The sequence below is a fragment of the Pyrgilauda ruficollis genome, unplaced genomic scaffold, assembly GCF_017590135.1.
Source record: "Pyrgilauda ruficollis isolate IOZ18807 unplaced genomic scaffold, ASM1759013v1 scaffold17, whole genome shotgun sequence".
Classification (NCBI taxonomy): Eukaryota; Metazoa; Chordata; class Aves; order Passeriformes; family Passeridae; genus Pyrgilauda; species Pyrgilauda ruficollis.
In genome coordinates this window covers 301,996-322,211 of record NW_024515875.1, presented here as the reverse complement: position 1 = coordinate 322,211, position 20,216 = coordinate 301,996, and the positions used below count along the sequence as shown (strand labels likewise).

The 20,216-nt window shown below is 37.3% G+C and overlaps 2 protein-coding genes across 2 annotated transcripts in view; one reads left to right on the top strand and one right to left on the bottom strand.

The window, feature by feature from the left end:
* The window catches only part of CMSS1 (cms1 ribosomal small subunit homolog), a 222,473-nt gene that overhangs the window by 17,638 nt on the left and 184,619 nt on the right, over positions 1 to 20,216 (top strand). The window lies entirely within an intron of this gene.
* Positions 608 to 20,135, bottom strand: FILIP1L (filamin A interacting protein 1 like). Its single transcript, XM_041463941.1, has 2 exons — positions 19,926 to 20,135; positions 608 to 3,722 (listed from the first exon to the last, which is right to left on the bottom strand). The coding sequence occupies exon 2, from the start codon at positions 3,605 to 3,607 to the stop codon at positions 965 to 967; it is 2,643 nt and encodes an 880-aa protein (XP_041319875.1). The 5' UTR covers positions 3,608 to 3,722; positions 19,926 to 20,135; the 3' UTR covers positions 608 to 964.

Genomic DNA, 20,216 nt, shown 5'->3' with positions numbered 1-20,216 from the left:
ATTTATACCAGACCCAGAGGCCCGCATCTTTGGAGACTTGATCTAGTATTGCTTCTTAATGCTTCTCCCAAGCTTTCTCTGTCTGAAGTAAAAAACATGAAGGTATGCCATAGTTTGGTAATCCTGTTTCTTCTTCAGAGTACTTGTGAAATGTATACTGTTTGTCACATTTGTGGCTAGGAGTTTAGATGAAATCTGAATATTGTATATAAATCTATTCTTCTGAATTATTATTTAGAAATATAAATGTTGCTGTTTCTTGTTTTATAGCATACCTAAATGATTGCAGTTTTTCTATTGTATTGGGAAAAAACCCTTGTTTGGGGAGAATTACTTTGTGATACAAGCTTCTGAACTTGGTTCACTTACAAGCAAAGTTTGCATGAGGGTTTAAAAAGAATTTTAACCAAACATTGTACAATACATAATATTTTGTGTGTGATGCAGTGATAATTACCTGAAATGAGAGGGCTAGAAGGAATTGGGAAATAGCAGGGAAGATAATGAAACAAGTCTTATCTGAAGTTAGCAGGCAGTATTATGGCTTAATTCAAATTCTACCATACATGCAGAAAAAATACAAACCACACAAAACAAACAAAAAATATTCAGCAAGCAATGATGAAAATAATTATTTACTGGGGTTTTTTTTGTAATGTTAAAATATTTTACCAAGGCAAGTTGCTGTCAAAAGTAATGTGAGTTATTTTGAAAATGGCAATACATAAAGATGCATTTATACAAGTGCAAGACTAAATATTTTACATAACTGTATTTCAATGAGAAGATATACAGTAAGTGCACACTTGATAACACTAAGCAGGCAAAACTTAACGTTAGTTCCATATGCTGTTGTACAGTTCATGCACAGAACTTTCCCAAAGTAAAGAGGCTGTTCCAAATAATTCTTGCTGGGATGAAAAACAGGATGGGTTGCTGGTAAGGGTGTCAGCATGGATGGGGGTCAGTTATAGACATTACTTACTGTAATTTGTGATTGCCGTGGAAGAGGAGTGGCTGTTGGTGTGATAGTAATACTGCTGGTGATTTTATTGGTGGGCTTAGTGGGTAGGCCATTAGCTAGTGCTGGAGTTCTGTTGTCTTGCACTGCATTGCAAGGGCTGATGGGCTTGGAAGCGGTGAGAGCTTGGACATAAGGACTTCCTAAATGAATGTGGATCTTGTTATCCTCAGTAGTTATTACACTTGATCCTGTACTGTTAGATCTCTGAAACTGCCATGATGACTGCCTGTCTGGGGATACTCTAAAAACAGCATGCTTGGCTCCCATTTCCAAAGGCTCCGAGGAGAGTGTTTGTTCCTGAGAACTTGAGCCAGGTAAAGCCAAAGGGGACATAGTTCTTTCAGGAGTTAAAGAACCACACGATTCAGGAGTTTGAGATCTTGCAAAAGTAGTAGTCATAGTAATAGGAGAAATTACATGCTCTGGGGTCATGTAACCTTCTCCTGCTTTTGATTTTACAGGTGTTAAGGAGGCATTTTGAATAATGGTGATTCTTTGCTTTGGAGTGCCACAGTTGGGTATAACTGCTGTGCTTGTGTAGGAGTGAGGGCTTTCAGTGGTAGGACTGGTTATTTCAAGGGTTGCTGTGTTCTGTCTATGGTCTGGAGTTACTTTTATGTGAAGGGGTTGGCCAGGTGTATGGCTTAGCACTAGATCTCCAGTCTGTGCACAGTTTCCATTTTGCTTTGTGTGTATCTTTCCATTTTGAGGATGGCTCTCTTTGGACCTCATCCAAGGGATCCATAATTTTTTGTTTCCGGCATTTGTGGTCGATGAGTTGCTTTTGAAAGACGCTGTTTGCTCCTCCTCATTATCACTGTCTTCATAGAGCTGCCCATTTATGACCGTTTGCTCTAAAGGCATGAGGGTTTTGTAATCGGGTGGTTCATTGTCTGCTGGATCTGTTTGGATTTCTTTAGAAAAAACTTGCACATCTGGAATTTTCTTTCCATTGAGACCGGGCCTGATGTTCTTGCTGAAGGATCTGTACCTCTCCAGTTCTTTTGTGAGGCTCTCCATTTCTCTTGCTAGCTCCCTGTTTTTGTTTTCTTGCTGGAGGAGTTTCTTCTGTAAAACTGTGTGATCACCTCGCAGGTGACAGATTAGGTCTTCTGTTGCCACATATTCATGAACTTTCTCTTTCAGTGCATCTACTTCTCTGGAAAGGTGACTCGATTTAGCTTCCTCTTCTTTGAGTTTCTTAAAATGGCGCTCCTGATTGGACTCTGCCTTTTCCGTTAATTTATACCTCGCCAATTCCACTTTCACAGCCTCCAACTCCTCTGAGAGGAGCTTGGCTCTGTCCTGTTCACTGACATATTTTCGTTCTAGAGACTCAAATTCATCTTCAGTTTTCATAAGATCATCTTCTACTGACTTCATTTCGTTGAGCTTCTGCTTAAGCCTCTCAACTTCTTGAGAAAGCTCTTTGATTATGTTGTTTTCCTGCTGCAAGGAGGTGCTAGATTTAGTACTCTCCTTACGTTTACTTTTAAGAAACTCTTTTTCAACATCTTCCAAAGATTGAAGTCTTTTACTTAGAATATTCACTTTGGAAACAAGATCACTTCCTTTCTCCTCTTCTGCTTTGAGTTTGTTTTTCAATTCATCTCTTTCTTTTGTAACACTGGACATTTTTTCCTCTGCATCAGATTTTGATTTCAGTGCCTTTTTACTTTCCTCCATCAGCTTTTCTGTAACTGACATCACTTTATTTTGTTCCACCTGAAGCTGAGAAGTTGCAGTTTGCAGCTTTTCTTCTGTTTGCTTTATTTTTTCACCCATAGCTTTTCTTTCATCCACAAGCATCACTGTTAAACTCTTCAGCTTTGTTAAATCTTCTTTAAGTGTAAACTCAGTTTTTTCTAACTTGCTTTCAATTGCTTCAAGCTCGCCAACTCTAGCTTTTAAACCATCCAACTCATGGGACAACTGCTTTGTTAAAATTTTTTCTCTTTCTAGGTTGCATTTCAGGGAGTAACATTCCTGTTTACTCTTGTTGAAAGCATCTTCTAGTTTCTCCAGCTCCATAATTCTTTTATTAAGTTTATCCACTTCCCCTTTAAGGTTCTTGCTCTGTGATGCTTCTTGTTCTAACTTTCTATTAAGTTCTCTGCACTGATCTTCCATTTTTGTGAGTTCTTCATCTTTTCCTTCCATCTCCAGCAGTCGTTTCCGTAGTTCTTCTACTTCAGTCATAAGTGCAGTGTTCCCACACTCTCCCTTGTTTATCTTATCCCTTAGATCTTGCAGTTCTTCTTCTGCTTTTCGTAAAGATTTGTTGGTCTCTTCCAGCTCATCAATTTGCCGGCTGAGAGTCGTTAATTTTAGCCGGAGCTGGCGATTCTGACTGTCTTCATTGGTTAGTTTGGCCATCATTGCTTCTTGGTCTCGGGAAATCGTACTGCTCTGGGCGTGAATTTCAGCCTCCAGCCTGCTGGATTTCTGTTTCTCTTCTTGAATTTTTGCTTCAGCAAAAGCCAGCTTTTTGTGTGCTTGTTCTGTAGAAGTGGTTAATTCTTGAATTTTTTTACTTTGTTGATTCAACTGCTCAGTGAGTCTTTGCTGTTCATCCACCACCATTAAAGCAAAGGATTTCAGTTTAGTCAATTCTTCTTTCAGTTTAGATATTTTCTTGTTGTTTTCCTTTTCTTTTTTTGTCTGATATACTGTCTCTTGTTCAAGAAGCTTTTTCAATCTGTGGGAGGAAATAATATTGTATTTTGTAGCCATTTTAGTGGGCATTTAAAAGCACACTTAAAATACTACAATATTTCTGCCAGATCTCCATGAACATTCATTTGTAACTACAAGCAGACCTCTCCTTGCAGCATTATTTGGAAGTGCCCACTGGCCTTACTTCCTATTCAGAAGTTCTTTTGTAATGAACACTTCAGCATGATCATTTAGACTTAGCAACTTCTTATTGTGCCTCTTTAATTACATTTTCAACTTTTGACAGGGATCAGTGCAACAAAACTATTCTGTTATACTCCACTGGAACTGCACTTCTCTTAGCTGTTTGCTGAGGCTAGGTATGTGCATGCAAGCTCTGGCTTTTTGTGTGTGTTGTGCCTTTTTTTTTAAAGAAATGTGATTATTATAATGCTTGAGAAATTAGGTCAGTGCAGCCCTCAAGGGCAGATATGATTTACAGCATCATAAAATTCCTAGCTTTGTCACTTATAAACCATCCTGATATTTTACAATCAAAACTTAAGGACGTTTGAGTATGTGAAGGAAATGTAGCCACAATGGGCAGTTAGACTGCCTAATGTGAATTGCTAAGCAGCACACAAGAGCAAAATTAGGTAAGTCTGTCCTTAGTGAAAGTGCAGGCCTTGTGACTTCATGTCAAATACGCACACACATGCACACACAAAGGCAGTCAGCAGATAAAGAGGTATTCAGTTGAGCCTTTTGAACTTAACAAAGCTCAAATGTCTTAATGTGTGTTAGGCCTGGATTTGCAGATATGCCTCAGTGCATCCCTGCTTTTACATTATTCTTGAAGGTTTTCATCATGATTTTCCCAAATTAGTTTTACAAGTTTATGTTAATACTCAGTCTTTATTGGGATGCAACATACTTAATTAGCAAGAGACTTGGGATAAAGTTGTGTGTTTGTTAATGTAAGAGCCTAAGAAACCTCCAAATACCTCAGCTTCTTAGGTTCTTTTGTGGACTTTTCTTTGTCAAGGAGATGTTTGTGGAGTTTGTCTAAAGTATTATTAGGTTTGGCCAGCACATATGCCTCCTTTCAATTTCAATATAAATATATTCTGGTATTAAACAAAATCTGAAAAGCCTAGGTTGAAGTAATAAAGAATTAGAATTTGTATGACATCCATAAGAATGGCACAGACTCAGTTGTGTAGATCATGTGAAGGAAATTATTTGGTTATGAAGACTACTTGTACAAAATGACTGTTTAAACACCCATTAATCCTTATTTCTTCCCCCCTCTGAAATATGATGACAGCTGTCAGAAGTTGCTGCTGAAACATAGGATTCCTGTTCCACATTTGTCTGGGGTCACTATTGTGAAGTCCATGTCCAAGTGATGAATCTTTACAGCTTCCCACTGACAAGTTCCTGTTGCAGCCTCCCTTTTAGTTCAGGAAGAACTTAGATAAGGGCCTGCTTTGCACAGCTTTTAGTTAGCTGTTGACTGACTGAAGGCATCTATTCCTGGGCAACAGGCTGCCTCAGCAGCATCCCCTTCAGAAGCAATGTAATTTTCCTGCACAGAGAGGAAGTCCTCACTATTGTACTGCAGTCCACCAGACTTGTCTGATTTAATGGTGATGTTGTATAGAAATCCATGATGATAAAATTTCTTATAACATCTTCACAGTCCCTACTGTTTCTGTTTTAGTGCCTAAGTTGTACAATGTTGAATGTAATAAAATGCTTTGTATTAAAATTTAACAGAATGGGAAGTAGCCATAAACATCAAAGACTTGAAGCAGTCACAAATTCTGTACACCAGTCAATTAACATAATGGGGGGAACAGATATGAAAATGTATCAATGGAAAGGGAGAAGTTTGTGAAATGAGTTTGAAGGAATGCTGCTGGTTGACAGAACAAATAAATGGGGGGAGGACTGCACCATCTCAAAGGCAGCTTTTTACTGTGTATATAAACTTCAGTCCCCTTTTCAATGCTACTTTCATTTCTAATTCTTTTTAGTGTAAAAATCTTTTTTCCCTCCCCACCCTTGTCTCTGAATGCTTTAGTAGTGAAGTTCAATTGATGATTTACCATTGCCATAGCTACAAAACCATAACAGAAGCACAACTAACAATTTCATTTGGAATGAACTCAGGTTTTGTGTGTGCATGAAGTTAAGACATACTAATATGGTTACTTGGACTTACTAGCATTTAATTTATTTTAGCTTGCTTCACTGTAATTTATTTTTTTAAGGCAGATTTAGCTGTGGTCATTAGTACCTTAGGTAATCAGTGTTTTACCCAACACTTCCATATTAACTAGTTGATATCCCTCTGGCCAAAGGAAAGTCTTAATGATCCAGGAAGTCATGCCTCTTACATTACTTTGAAAAAAAGAAGCTCTTACGCAAAATAGTAACAAACAATTGTAATTTTCATAGAGATGCTCTCTAAATTTTTTATGATTCAAGTGGATGATTGTGCATAAATAATGAATAAAATAAGTTGACAATCAAGTCAAGTCTGATGAAGTCTGTGTTGCATGGGCTATTTGAACAAAAGTTCCTTTATTACTGGTACCTGGATTGTTGTGTAAGGATTTTCAAGAGAGTCTGTTTCTTTGGTCATGCCAAAAGACTTTGGGTATTTAAAAATGATTCCTTCATTCAAAAGACAAAATGCAGTTTTAACATTGAAACAGACTCACAAGTAAATATTGGTAATAACTCAGGTCTGTTTCATTTTTAAAGAATACTTCTGTAAAATCACTTGATTGAAGTTAAGAGCACAGTTCAGCAACTAGGAGTTAAAGGATTTTAATGTGTTTCTAGAGAGAAAAAAGGAATGTATTAAGCATGGTATATTTTTTGATACTGTGTCATTAAGGTTTTTCACTTGCTTTTGGTAACTGTATGCTTAGTCATATATTCCTATATAGAAAATACACTTAATACTGCTGAATAGATAGTGATTTTTTGGATAAAGATTGTTATTTTAAGAAGTCAACTGGGAGTCTGTTCATACTTGAAAAGAATTTTCCTTGGCTGCTGGGTTCCTGTTTCAGGGTTCAGTAGGCCACAGTGATTGTGTCTGCACATACGCACCTAAGAATGGATGAGGACCCTAAAATGTTTGGGAGTTTTGGTGTTATTTATTTGTTTGCTTGTGTTCTTAAATTAACTGCTTAATTTTGGTCAGGGCTTTTTTTTGGAACTCGAGTTCTGTGGGTTAGTGCTTGGTTATGTATATTATCTGAATTAAAAAGTCATGTGCTTGAAGAAGTGCTTTAACTGATAATAACACTTAATGACTTTGGTGATAGGGTAAAAATACTTTGACTTCATCCAAAATACTGTCTCCCTGAAGAACAGTATTCAGAGTATCTGAGAGAGCAATTTTACTGAAAATATGCAAAGGTCAAAAAAGTTGGTTTAAATAAATAACAGTTTTTTAAGAAGAAGAGACACTCCCCTATCCAATAAAATATTTTATCATTTCCTTTGCCAGCTAAATTTCATGGTCATGTAATTTTGTATTAGGCAAAGGTAGGTAGACATTTAGACAGAGCTTTTACACAGCTCTAAGCAGTTGACTTCACAGGACTACAACAACCCTTTCTGAATTGAGGGCAGCAAAAACAGACATTGAAAATTGTTTTTATGAACATGACTGATAGGTAGTTAAAGACAGTCAGGGCAGTGTCTTATTACTTCAGAGCTTCTGTTATAAATTATTGCTTTATGGTGGTTTAATATTGTACTTACTTGCAATACCAGTTAACTGCTCCTTTATTTCCTAGAAGAAATTGTATTTCTCAGCTCTCCTCTGTTCATTGTAGTTGTTTCCCTCAGTATGCAGGCTAGAGCTTCTTGGTGTTAACACTGTGCATTCAATTGTGTCGTCTTGTTTTTCTTAATTTTTTCCAAGGGCATATAACTTCAGCTACACTACCTTATATTTGGCAACATAATGGCTGTATTCTCTACAAGACATGGAGACTCCCATAACAGTTCACTGTCCTGGTGTCATGTCATAACATTTGTCTTTAAGAGGGACTTTCCATTTTCCTGGGGTGACCTGTATTACATGGAGATTTATGTTTTTACAGAATTCTAATGGGGCAGCTTTTCCTTTGTGTTTCACAGAAACCAAAGAAAGTACAGGAGGCTGAGATTGCAACACATTTGTTTTTTAATTTTTTTAGTTAGTTCTGGAATGAGTTGTTATTCTTTGAATAATAAGAATAAAAAGTTTTTTTTGTTTGTTTAAACAATGTTGTAGTGGTAACTTTAGAAAAGGCTGTCTTCTAAGGATGCAAGTGAAATAGACACTGGTTTGTAAACCTCAGCTTTTGTCTTTCCTCTCCAGTATTATGGAGTTTTTAATGTACATATTGTCAATATCTGTATCAGACCATTCTTCAGAAATTATAGTGATTTTTAATCTCTGTGATTCTTTTTTTTTAAATCATAAAGATACACATTTTTAACTAGGTCATGCTCTTTACCCTTCTGCAGATGAAAGACGTGGTTTATGAGAGGTCCTTCTAAAGTTTTTGGATATATCCTTCAATTTCCCCTGGTACAAAGCAAGTAAAAGCTTTAAGCTGAAAGCTTTTAAATGTGGATGAAGTCATGCCTCTTCCTTTGAGGCACTCTTCCCAGTTAGCAATAAGACATAGTCTGGCCTTTAATAAGAGAAGAAACATGCTTCATCATTTTTGGTAAATCTTGCAAGTAGTAATTTTTTTACACCAGTGCAGTTACATATTTATTTTTGTAAGAATGCCAGTCTGTGCCTTCCACAGTTCATTGAAACAAAATTTGTGTTTGTTAATGTATTTCTTTCTGATCTTGGGGTGGCTGTGCATTTTTTTTATTTTTTCTTTTCCTTTGCCTAAAGTTCTGTTTATCCATGTGCAGTTTTTATGAAGACATGTTGCAGCTTTTTTTATGGCTATTATCTTTATTAATGCTTCTTTTTCCCCTGTCATAAAGAAAGTCAAAAGCCTTTGAAATTACAGCAGCAACAACATACCATAGCTGTTGTGTAATCTGCTGGCTTCATCTGAATCAGTCAGCACTTCCCAGCAGAATGTGAATACTTACTTTAAAATTTATTTTCCATTACATTAATTTACATCTGTAAATTTCAAAGAATTTGTTTATGCTAGGATACAAACCTCCACAAAGCGTGTCTCAGCTGCAAGAGACTGTAAGGCAAATTTCCCAATATGGAAATTTATTTTATAAAATGAGAACTTTTAATGAGGGAGGTGTGAGCTCTTATTACTCCATAGACTATCACAAAGTAATTATCATTTTATCTGATGCTTAAAATGCTGACTTGCTTTACAAGTCTTAATAAAAGTCATAGAAGATGAATGGTATTGTCAGTTCTGGGTTAACGGGCAAAATTTTGCATGGATAACCAGATGTATTTAGCCGTGATGCTGAGTAAACATATGTAGATAATGCTTTTAAAAATTATTTATTTTGGAACACTGATGTTGTTTGTGACCATGATTTCACAACTACTAAATTGCTGTCTTACTGGTGATATAGGGATATTTGCACTCATAAATGTTACAAAATCCAGGGTAAATTTGGTGACAGTAAATGATGTGCGAAAATTTTAACAAACTTATATTGATTAATTTAAGATTTAAGACTGGATTAACTTCCAGTTCAAGTAATTTTACTTCAGCACTAAAATTCAGTTTTGTTTTATTACAAAACCTCAATTTAAGAAAAAAAATTTTCTATCTTGAATTACATTCCTTCCTTATCTAGATGTTCTTGGAAGTCACCTGTCAAAATATCAGTCTTGTGTAGAAAGCATTAATGCTTTCTGTGAAAGTAAGGATTTGAATGTCAGCATGAAAATTATTAATTCTGTTGTTCATTTTTAATCTTCTAATGGCAGCCATCTACAGTGTTTGAGATTATGATAGGGAGGTGGGAGTCAGATTTTTAGGTGGGAGTGAAGAAGAGCTTCCTATTAAATTGTTGGCAGCTATTTGGTTTGGTTTTTGACTTGACTGCTTATCCTGAAAACATTTTAAATGACTGCTAACCTGAGAAACCGCAATATTAATGAGCTTTACTTGAAGTTAGCCTTAAAAAACTCGGGGTCCCAGCATTCAGCTTATTAGAAAACATGGCACAATGAATTGTGAGCTGCACTCTGATGTGTCACTGCTTTTCAGATGCACTCTGCTTTTTTCTTTCCTCTTTCTAGATTTAACAGCTATTTCAGATATTCTTTGAAGTCAGTATCCATTACTGTTGGCATTTCAATGCCATATGATTCTGCATGCAGTATGACTTAATCTTCTTCTGTTCTGAATCTAAATACCTCAATAAGGTAACCAGCTCACAGGAACGGCACTTAGGTTTTGTTAGTTAGTAATTCAGGAATTTTTTTTAATATTATGATAGTGCGTATTCACCGCCTTCTCCTTCCTCCCCCATCTCTCAGTGTCTCCCACCATACTGCCTGTAAAGTCAGAAATAAAGCCAGTAATTTCAGATGCAACACCAGAATTTGGAACTCTTCAAATTTACGTCAGCCAGCAAATTACAGTTTTGCAGATGGAAAGCTTTCTGAAGGAAATGGAAAGATGAACCACAAGAGATGTGGTATAGGGGTCAAAGCAACAAGACTGAGGCAGAACTTTTCAGTTACTAATCCAGGTCCTGCTTCTGTCTTGTCTTCATCTTTAACAAGTGAAATTTTGTGCCTGATCATCAGATTTATTAAAATGGAAGAAACAGTGTTAACTTACTGTAACAGATTTTGAGAATTATTATTAATCCAAACAGGTTTTAAGTGCAGTAATTACACAAAATAAATCAAGAGAAGTACTGTTTTTTATAATTTGTGATTTTTAAACAACAGTGTCATTTAAATGATTGCATTTAATGTTACATGCTAACAAGTTAAATTGATGGGAAAATTTGTGTCTTTATGAACCTGAGTTTTAAGTGTATACTTGAAGTGTTATTCCTGGTAGAATGTTATTGCTTGACCACAGTTACTGAGCTGTTTTTAAAATCACCAGTGTAATAAAACACTCAATACTGCAGAGATAAACAGGTCAGGGCTTAAATTCACCCCTTACCCTGTGGGCAGGTGAATGAGTTTGCATTTTCTATTCAGAGTGTCAGTACTAGGAATCTATAAGGTTGCAGCCTCCTGCTGTTTTACCAAGTGAAAAACTGGTACAGGAGTTAATTCAGCTCCTGAAAACTGTCCTTTGGAGCCCTGCCTGTCTTCACCCCCACTCCCCATGGAAAGATTAGGCACAAACAGGAGAGTGCAGCTTGCCCAAGTTGTGGATACTTCTGGTGAGGTTGCTACTAGACTGATGATCCCAGCCACGTGTGTTTGGTTTGTGTAAGGCAAATACTACTTTGCCATCACTGCTGTGCTGTGTTTACTGTTGCTGGAAGAGTAATATTTGGAGGTGTGAGTTTTTGTCTTGGCTATTTACTCTGTATCCTTCAGTTGATTGAGGAGTTTGCAGAAGTTTGTTTCTCTGAATGAGTCAGTTGCTTCAGCTCACTGTAAGTTTGTAACCCTTAAGTCACATTTTTACACTTCAGTTTAATGATACTGTTTTATATTAAGAGAAGATTTTGAGTTTTCTTAAAGCAATTTCTATAGATAAATCCTGTGAATTTTCTTCTTATTCTGTATGTAACTTCATAGTGCCTAGGTTCAAGGTGAACCTCTTTTATGGAATGTTTTTAAGGGGGGCACAGGTGGGAAAATGGGTGCTGTCCTGGTATATCATGTACCTGAGGCAGTGCTGGTACTGCTGTCTTGACCAGAATTGGGCATAATTGTGCAAGGATTTAATTTATGCAAACTTTTTTTAACTTCAATTAGTTAATATTTTTGGTATGACAGAAAATGGCACTCAGCCACATCATGTCACTGAGGAGACTGGTTAGTCATAAGTGTAATTTTCCCATAACATTTACAGGAACTAGATGTTCTCTAAAACAATTTTAACATGCATTTTATATAAAATAAATGCCTGGGGCATTTCATCCATGGGCAGAGTAGGCACTGTGCCTATCTCTTATGCTAACCATGGCCTTATATTGTCAGGCATCAGCAGTGGTAAAATTTAGAACTTTCCATGCTGCCGTGCTCACTTATTCTTTTGAACTGAAGGCATTCTACTCATGCTGCCAGCCCTGGATAAGCTGCTCAGTGGCCACTTGCTTCTAGACAGGTGGAATTTGTCTGGAAACTTTATTATGGACTCTTCATGCTCAGTGTACAAGAATTTATATGCTGAAATTGTGATTTAAATTACATAGATTAAATATGGTAAGTTAAATAAAGATACTTTAGTACTGAATGGCACTGTTAGGGAAGACTGAGAGTTTGCCAGTAATTGGAGGAATAAGGCTGGTTGTAAACAATTAGACAAACATTTGTCAGAAATTATACAGGTGGTGTCACTGCTTTGCAGGATTCAAATTCCATTACTTCTTGAGGGTTCTGTTCTGTTCATACCCATAAACCTTTATTATATACATACATCCTCAGGTAAAAAAATAAGCCCTTTTTCTGGTGCGCTTACTGCCTGAAGAAGCTCTGTGTATGTGTTTAATAAACTCAGAGTGTTTGAAACTGAGCTTGGGTGGCACCCCATTTCTTCTTTTTTATCAGAAAACTTAAATCTTAATTGTTACTGCAAATTTAGTTTGAGGCATTTAAATTTTCCCTGATGCTAAGTTGCATGAAGCAGTGCAGTTGAGGCTTTTATCAGATTTTCTGATACAGTTGCAACTCTTTCTGGTAGCCAAGACTGTAGGTAATAATATTAACAGCAATAGTGTTAATATCAAACGGAATTGATATTAACAATTTTATTATTGAATAATAAAATTATATAATAATTATAATTATATAATTATTAAATTGAAGCTAAATATGCATCTTTTCCCATAGACCTGCTAATGTGAGGGTGTCCATTTTCTCTAAGATGGGCTTGGCCAGCACTTCATGTTGGAGGCACAGGTGAAAGAGATGGTAGCAGTGCATTGTGGCAGGGTTAACTAGCTGAACTTCAAAGCTACAAGAATCCTGCTAGTTTCCTGGTTTTCACTCTATGACCTTTGGAAATTGTATCAGAACTTTTCCTTATGCATTACAAATTGCGTCTGCTTACAGTTCTAGGTACTGAGCCTCTATAGCTCTGGCGACTTAGTGACCTGGCAGATAATTCATTTTCTTGCTATCTGTTCTAAACCTGCTAAGTGTTTGGAAGTTGTATTTTCTTTTCTCCCAGTAGGCCTCTGGCCACATAGACCTGGGAGCACTTGGTGAATTATCTAAAGGTGCAACGTCAATTCATGTTTTGTCTAAAACATGTTAATCCTGAGCAAAGGAGCTCTGGTTCAGCATTTAAGTTTACATGGCTTTTTCAAACTGATCCTCTTCAAAGAGGACGAACACATTGTTTTAGATTACAGGACAGGAAGCTACATTGGAGACCTAAAGATGATGATAGTTTGAGAATTCTTTTAATAGTTATAGTTCTAACCAAGGTTTACTTGACATTTAATTCACAGCTCAATAGCAAATGGTAGTTTAAGTAGCTTCTTCACCTGTGATGAACTGTTTAACTGAAGAACATTTTTTACTCTCAGGTCTGTTGATTATGATGTGTTGAAGTAAGATGTTTACATTTTTGTGCAGCCTTGGTTGTTCACTGTGTTAAAGATCAAATATCCTGCTTAAGAGTAAAAGAAATTGGATCATTTAGTAGTATGTCTAATCAGAGTGCCAACAGCAGTGTTTAGGGTGATTGTGGTGTTTTGGGTTTTTTAGCTACTTGCATGTGTGTTCAGCAGCTGGAGTAACTTCCTTGCTTTACAAAATCAATATTTCTCTATTTCCTAGGGGAAATCCCCCTAAATTATTGGGATGAAGAAAGTGGATTTAACTAGTTCTAGCATTTCTGTGACCAATGATTTCTTAAACTCTTTTAAAATTGGTCTGAGCAGTCTTCCTAAAGCCAAGAGAGATACTTACTTTTTCCATCTTTAGTTGTTTTCCAGTGTTCTTTGCCTTTCAAAAACTGTCATAGGAAAAGGCTTTTTTAGGAAAGAACAGGGTCATGTGTATGTATGCTTCCCTTGTGCCTTCTTATGAAGACTTTGAGTTCCTTGTTCTTTAAGGAACTGTGCATTCAGTTGAACATTCTGTGCCTTGTTAGTGCAGCCCAAACTGATTTATAACTCAGTATCGTTATGTGACATTTGGCTACATGCCCTACTTGATCTCTTTCCTTGCCTCTTGGCTGATGGTCTGTGGTATTCAGGTTATAGTTTCTTGTTTCAGATGTCACTGAAGGAGCTGTAGCATGTTTTCAGGTACAGTATGTTTCTGATGTAATACATTTTAGCTTTTATCATTAATTTATAATGTGCTTTCAAATGCTGAAAATAAAGGAGTTCTCGCTAGCAGAACTTGCAAATTGTTTAGTTAACTGCTTTAATCTAGGTAAGTGAGAAGTTCATTTACAAGTTATAAAATGTTACCAGTGTCAATTTTAGACTCCTCCCACCGCGTTAATCCTGACGGAAATAAGGAAGTGTTGCTGTTTACAGAGATGACATAATCCTGTGTAGCTCTAAGTGGCCGGTGGGACCAAAGCAGGGGCAAGAAGATCCTTTCTGAAGTGGCTGCTCCTTTGTATACCAGGGTACATTTTCCTCTCTCCTCCTTTCTATGGGTTAGCAACGTATGCAAGCCTGACTACTCCTGTCAGCTCTTGGCTGCTGCTTTGCCAAAAAAGAACCAGTGTGTGAATCTCCCAGCAGAAGCCTAATAAGCATTCTCCACCGGTTGGTGTCGTCCCCGCGCCACCCTCGGAGGCAGCTATTTGTCATCTGGAATTGGCTGTCGTGAAGCTGTACTTGCTGACTTCGCTGTAGAGGCTTTCATCCCCCTGCTCTGCTTACTCATATGCATACAAATGAACGTGCTCATTTATATATCAGATGTGTCTTTAGAAACACAGATTTTAGAGGTTTTAGGGCTGCCAAGGTTCCTGGTGGCCTTTTCATTGAAGACAATTCAGTGTTTAGTTTCAGAATTTCGTTTTCGGCTGCTAATTAAAAAAAACTTTTCTCTTTACATGAAAGAGTATATAGTAGTATTTTGCAAGTTAAGAAAAATGTTTCAGATTTAAGCATTAACACTTGACCACTGCATTTTTTTCCCCACACCTTCCTACATCCAGGTTAGTGTGTTCAATGCTGGTTTTCAGGTATTTAGATTAGGGATTGGCTGCTCTTTTTTTTGGTATGATATGTTTTTAGTAACAGAATGGCTTTTCTGAGGTGTAGAATGTGCTTGACCAAGGGGTAGCATTTTGAAGTTGAAAACAAAAACAACTGTGGCATTTACTAGGCTTCTTCTGAGAAACCTCTTTGTGGCTAAGTAGAATAGAATTATGTTTGGGAATGTGATGGGTGATGTTAGTTTCAGGTAGGCCAAACTTAAATGTGATAAAATTTTAAAATCTATTTTCTTCATAATTAGACTTACTGACTGAAAGCTGTATAAATTGTACCAAAAAAAATATTAAATCCATTGAAAGCTGACAGAATTCAGTCAGCTTAAATTTAATTCTGAGATAGTTTTGTCCAATTGCTAAAATTCAGTGTGTAATTAAAATGTTTTATGAGTGCATTACTTTCTATTTTTAAGCAGCCAGTTTTATGTGGTTTTTTTATGGCAGTAGCTTCATGCTGCTTCATTTCAGTTTTTAAAGTTTTTCTTCATTCCCTCACTCTGTCATTGCGATAGTTGCTATGCAAACACTAGATAAGCTTTATGTCTCTCATAAAAAAAGACAAAGTTTTAAATCAGCTGTCTGCAATGAATTTTAAAGAAAATGCTTTGAATATTAGGTTTAAGGCAGATTTTAGGAACTCTATCCATCATTTAAGTGCAATTGTTGTGTTGCTTCCCAGACCTTTGGAAATCTATAAAGCATAATGAAGTCAGATGTTTGTTGTTTCACATCCCTGACATGTATGCAAGATGAGTGTTTTTCTTGTCAAGAGTGGATTTTTTTCCCATCCACGTTTTCAGTCATGTTCACTAGAGCTTTGTGTACCCTTCCTGATGTACGTCTGTAAAGCTTTGGGGAGTTTGGGCATGAGCAGTGGTGGTTGCAGGCTCTGGTTTCTCAGCTTCTTAGAGCAAGCAGTATGAAGCACAATGGCTCAAGTTCTGCTGCTTTGCCTCAGCAGCCACTCTCTGGTGGTCACCTGCCCAGCCTGAGGCTGAAGTCGAGCAGCTGTGTTACATCATCATCATCATGTGCATGATGAGCTGCAGCAGCAGGCGTGACTTCTGCAACAGGCAAAAAGTCCACACATTTATCAGCTTGAATGACCAAGGTTACGATCTTGAGTTGTGTAGAAATGTTGTGTAGCAAAGCTGAGTTGAACTTTCACCCCCAATATTTCCCTACTGCTGCTAAAGGATGGTTCTATGATGGTGTTGCTGGGTGTTCAGCCAGGATTCATTGTCTGCATGAACATTCACCTCTTCACAGTCACATCAGCCCTGGCGAGGAACTGCTTTGGGAGGTGTTTTTGTACTGTTTTTAACTGGTGGGTACAGACTGCCTCAGAAAATCTTCAAAGACATCCTGTTAGAGGTTGTGAACACTCTGGATGAGCTGTAACTGCCTGAGAATGCACCACTGGTGCATCGGAGTGAGCGCAGCTACTGAACTTCAGGAACATCATGGTGCACTGGACATGCAGTCAAAGTGATTTTTGTCTTGCTGACAGAAAACACAGCAAACCTCAAAATCAGCATAATGTACTGAGAGGTGTTAAGAGTCAAAGTATCCATTACTTAAATCACAAGACTGGGGACTATATTTAGAATTTTTCAGCAGTGATTTTTACCTTCTTGGAGCTGAGTAATACAGTTTAGTGAATGGTTGAACTAACCAAGCTTTCAACTATATCAAGAAGCTCAACCTAAACCCTAAGGGTGCCATGGCAGAATCTATTACGTATGAAACAAAAACCCTAAGCAATTAAAAATTATTACTAAGACACAGTTTCTAAGTTCAAATCAACTTGGTGACAAGAGAAAGTGTTGAGGGAAACAATTAATGAGACAGAGCTACAGTTATATACAATGGTTTTTAAAGATATGTCTTCCTACATTGTAAACTCCTTAGGATTCTCTGACTTAGATATTTTAATTGCTTTTTAAATGAACTTTATTCAGGTAGTACCGCAGCCAGGATTTGAGAACAGCTGCTCATACGAGAGGTCCAGAGGAGCTGTAGTAGCTTAGTTGCCCTTGCCATGTTTACATGTGGTAAAGAATTTCTCCTGAAGAAAAGTAGCAGTTTTTTAAGATCTGCCACAGAGGGGTAACTCACCAGGAGTAAAACCAGGCTTTTTTTTTTTTTTTAATGCCACAACAAGCGCAAAATTGGTAATTCATCATAGTATAAGGTAAATAGTATGAAAATTCTGTTGCTCAGCACAAATCAAGAAATAATTTGATTTTACTAGTGATGGGGAATAGAAACTATCCTTTGTCCTCTGGATCAAATCTCTAAAAATTCTGCTGTCAGCAGATGTTTGTCAGTGGAGGAAAGGGAAGTGACGGGAAAGGAACAAAGGGTCAATGCATTTTGATAGGAACTTGACTTTCATTTCTGGAGGATATATTTGTTCTTAAAATCTTTTCACATTGGATGTTGTGAAAAATTACTATAAAAAATTTAGATGAAGAAATACAATTATTTAAGACTGAGTTATGTGATGATTCTTTTCTTTCACTGTCCTTTTACTTTTAATAGAAACTAGCATTTAATCGCTTAAAATTAGGAATACCAATCCATTAATACCCAAAACATGTTAAGAAATCTGATCTAATAAAGGAGTGTAATAGAGAGGTGGTGGTGGGGGGGGAAACAGCAGTGAGACAGTTTAATCATTGTACCTCCATCTAATTATTCTGGAGTTTTACGAGTATAAATGAGAGCAAAATTGGCTCTGTAAGTATTAAGTAAGGAATGTTTTCTTTTTAATCTGAGAAAGACAGACTATGAGAAGTAGAATTCTGGCTTTTGATAGATGTTATGATTTGTTTTAGGAGAGCAGTATTCAGAGTACAGATGGTACTTTAGATACTGCTAAAGCAGTAATCAGTGATAGAAGTCACCCTTCTTTGTTGGATTTGGATTTAAATTGTCTCGTACCTATGGGGAGACATTTTTCTTTTTTCTGCTTAGTGTTTTTGTCAAATTTATTGCATGCATGGCATTCCTGTTAATATTTTTTCTTTGCCATATTGTAGTCTTTCGACTTCTTCAGCTCGTCCTTTCTACTCAGATACTATTTTTGAAGACTGTCACTTAACTTTGGTTCCTAACACATCTGTTCACAACCTAGCTAAGTTTTCTACTCTATAACTTCACACTGGATATTTAGAAAACTAAGTAGTCATTTTTAAACTGCAAGGACTCTGCACATATGACAGAATAGTGAGCAGAAGACTTTTTAAGGAGGTCAGGATACTGATATGGGATATTGTTTTTGTACTGTGAAATTACATTTGTTCTGGCTGCTAGGATTCTTTTCATTCTATATGTACACTATACAGTGCCCTCTTCCCAGATTCTCTCAACAGAGGTATAAACTTTGCTTGTTACAAAAAAGAATAGGTGGGAAACATGGATGTGACTTTTATCCATTTGCCAGGTTAATAATACACAAATACCTGAATTAGATTTGAAATTAAATGTCTCTTTATGTTTACATTTTTAGGAGTATGTTAAAAATAACTGCTTCATATTTTCTCCATGTTTAAAGCCAAAAAAAAGTTATGAAAAATTTCACACAAGATATTTTGGCTCATCCTCTAAATCCATGTATGTGTGATACTACAACAATGCATCTGTTAGTACCAGCTTTGTCCTAAATATATAATTGAACGAGGATTTTGCAGGATTTAAAACATCAAATAATTGGAAAAAGAACCCTTACTTCTCTCCTAAAATTGCATTTATTTTTGTACTAAGGAAAAGGAGAACATACCAAAAATGTGTTTTACCTGTAAGAAGAGTTCAAAATTCAAGGTCATAATGTCTAACTTTTCTAACATTTTAAATTACACGTAGGACTCTGAAGAGCAGTGCTCAGTAGTTCTAATTTGCAGGTAGGACAGTACAATTGACTTAACTGCAGTTGTTCCTATGAACAAAGATTTGACAGGGTTTGGCCCTTAATTAACGGAGAGGACAGTGTAATTTTGCATACTACGCAGGTGTGAATTATAAACACACCGAAGTCTAATCTTTCAAGGTGCTTTGTGCCTCGTCAGAGCTGTTAATCGTTCCCTGTTTTCTGTAGTTAATAGCTGCAATACTGTTGAACATCTTGCAGAACAAGCCTTGAAGAGAGCAGCGTGCTTTCTGATCCTCACACTCATCATGTGTTTGACGAGGATTAAAAGTTTTCTTTCATAAAAATCTGACAGTTCTGCCCTCTTGTGATTTGACACTTGCACGCAAGACACAGAAGAGGGAAGCAGTGTGTATGAGTTGAAAAGTTTGTTAGCAATTAAACTAGTTGCAATTCTTTCTTTTAGGCATAGCATAGTCTTATTGCAAAGTAATATGTGTGGAAATTTATACATCGCTCTGAAAACTACAGTAGAAGTTTTTCAAAAGTAGAGTAAATGCTTAGAGACATGTGTGTGTACATGCCTGCTAATATATAGCATATGCACGTAAATGCAGCAGAAAGAGAGGCAGTAGCTCTACCTAATATATTACAATACTGTTGGACTCCTTCCACAGCTTTAAATGCAGTCATGATTTTATCCGACCATTTGGAAAGTGTGTGTAATTCATAACTCTCTCCTTCTTTAATGTTAAATTAATTCCTCGCCTGTTGCCTCTGCAGGAATTGTTTTAAAGACAGTTTTTAACGCTTGAAATAGTCACCCTATGTATGATTCACCAGACATCTTCTAGATCTCCTGGTGCTGTTTTGGGGTATTTCATTGTTTCTCAGTTCCTCACCCCTCTTTTTTTTTTCTTTGGAAGTGACTTTAAAAAAAAAAAAAATAAAAAAGGTATCTCAACAGGAAAAAGCCAGAAGCGCCAGTGCTTGCCAGAAGAAGCTTGCTTCCCACCCTCTGCCTTACCTTGCGCTGGCGGGCTATAGCAATCCCGGGTGAGCCGGTGCTGCGGAGCGCGGGCGCTGCGCGGTGGCATCGGGGCTGCTGCGAGCATTCCAGCGCTCCCGCGGAACAATGAGGGATGGGCGCGCGGGCGGCCCGAGCCTATGCACCATTACGTCAGCGCCTTGCCATATAAGGCGCGGTGCAGCCCCGCCGCGCTGCCCGGTGCGCTCCGGTGCGGCCGCCGCCTGGGCAGATCGGCCCTGCCACCTCTGGGCAGCCGGGCCCTGCCGCCTCTGGGCAGCCGGGCCCTGG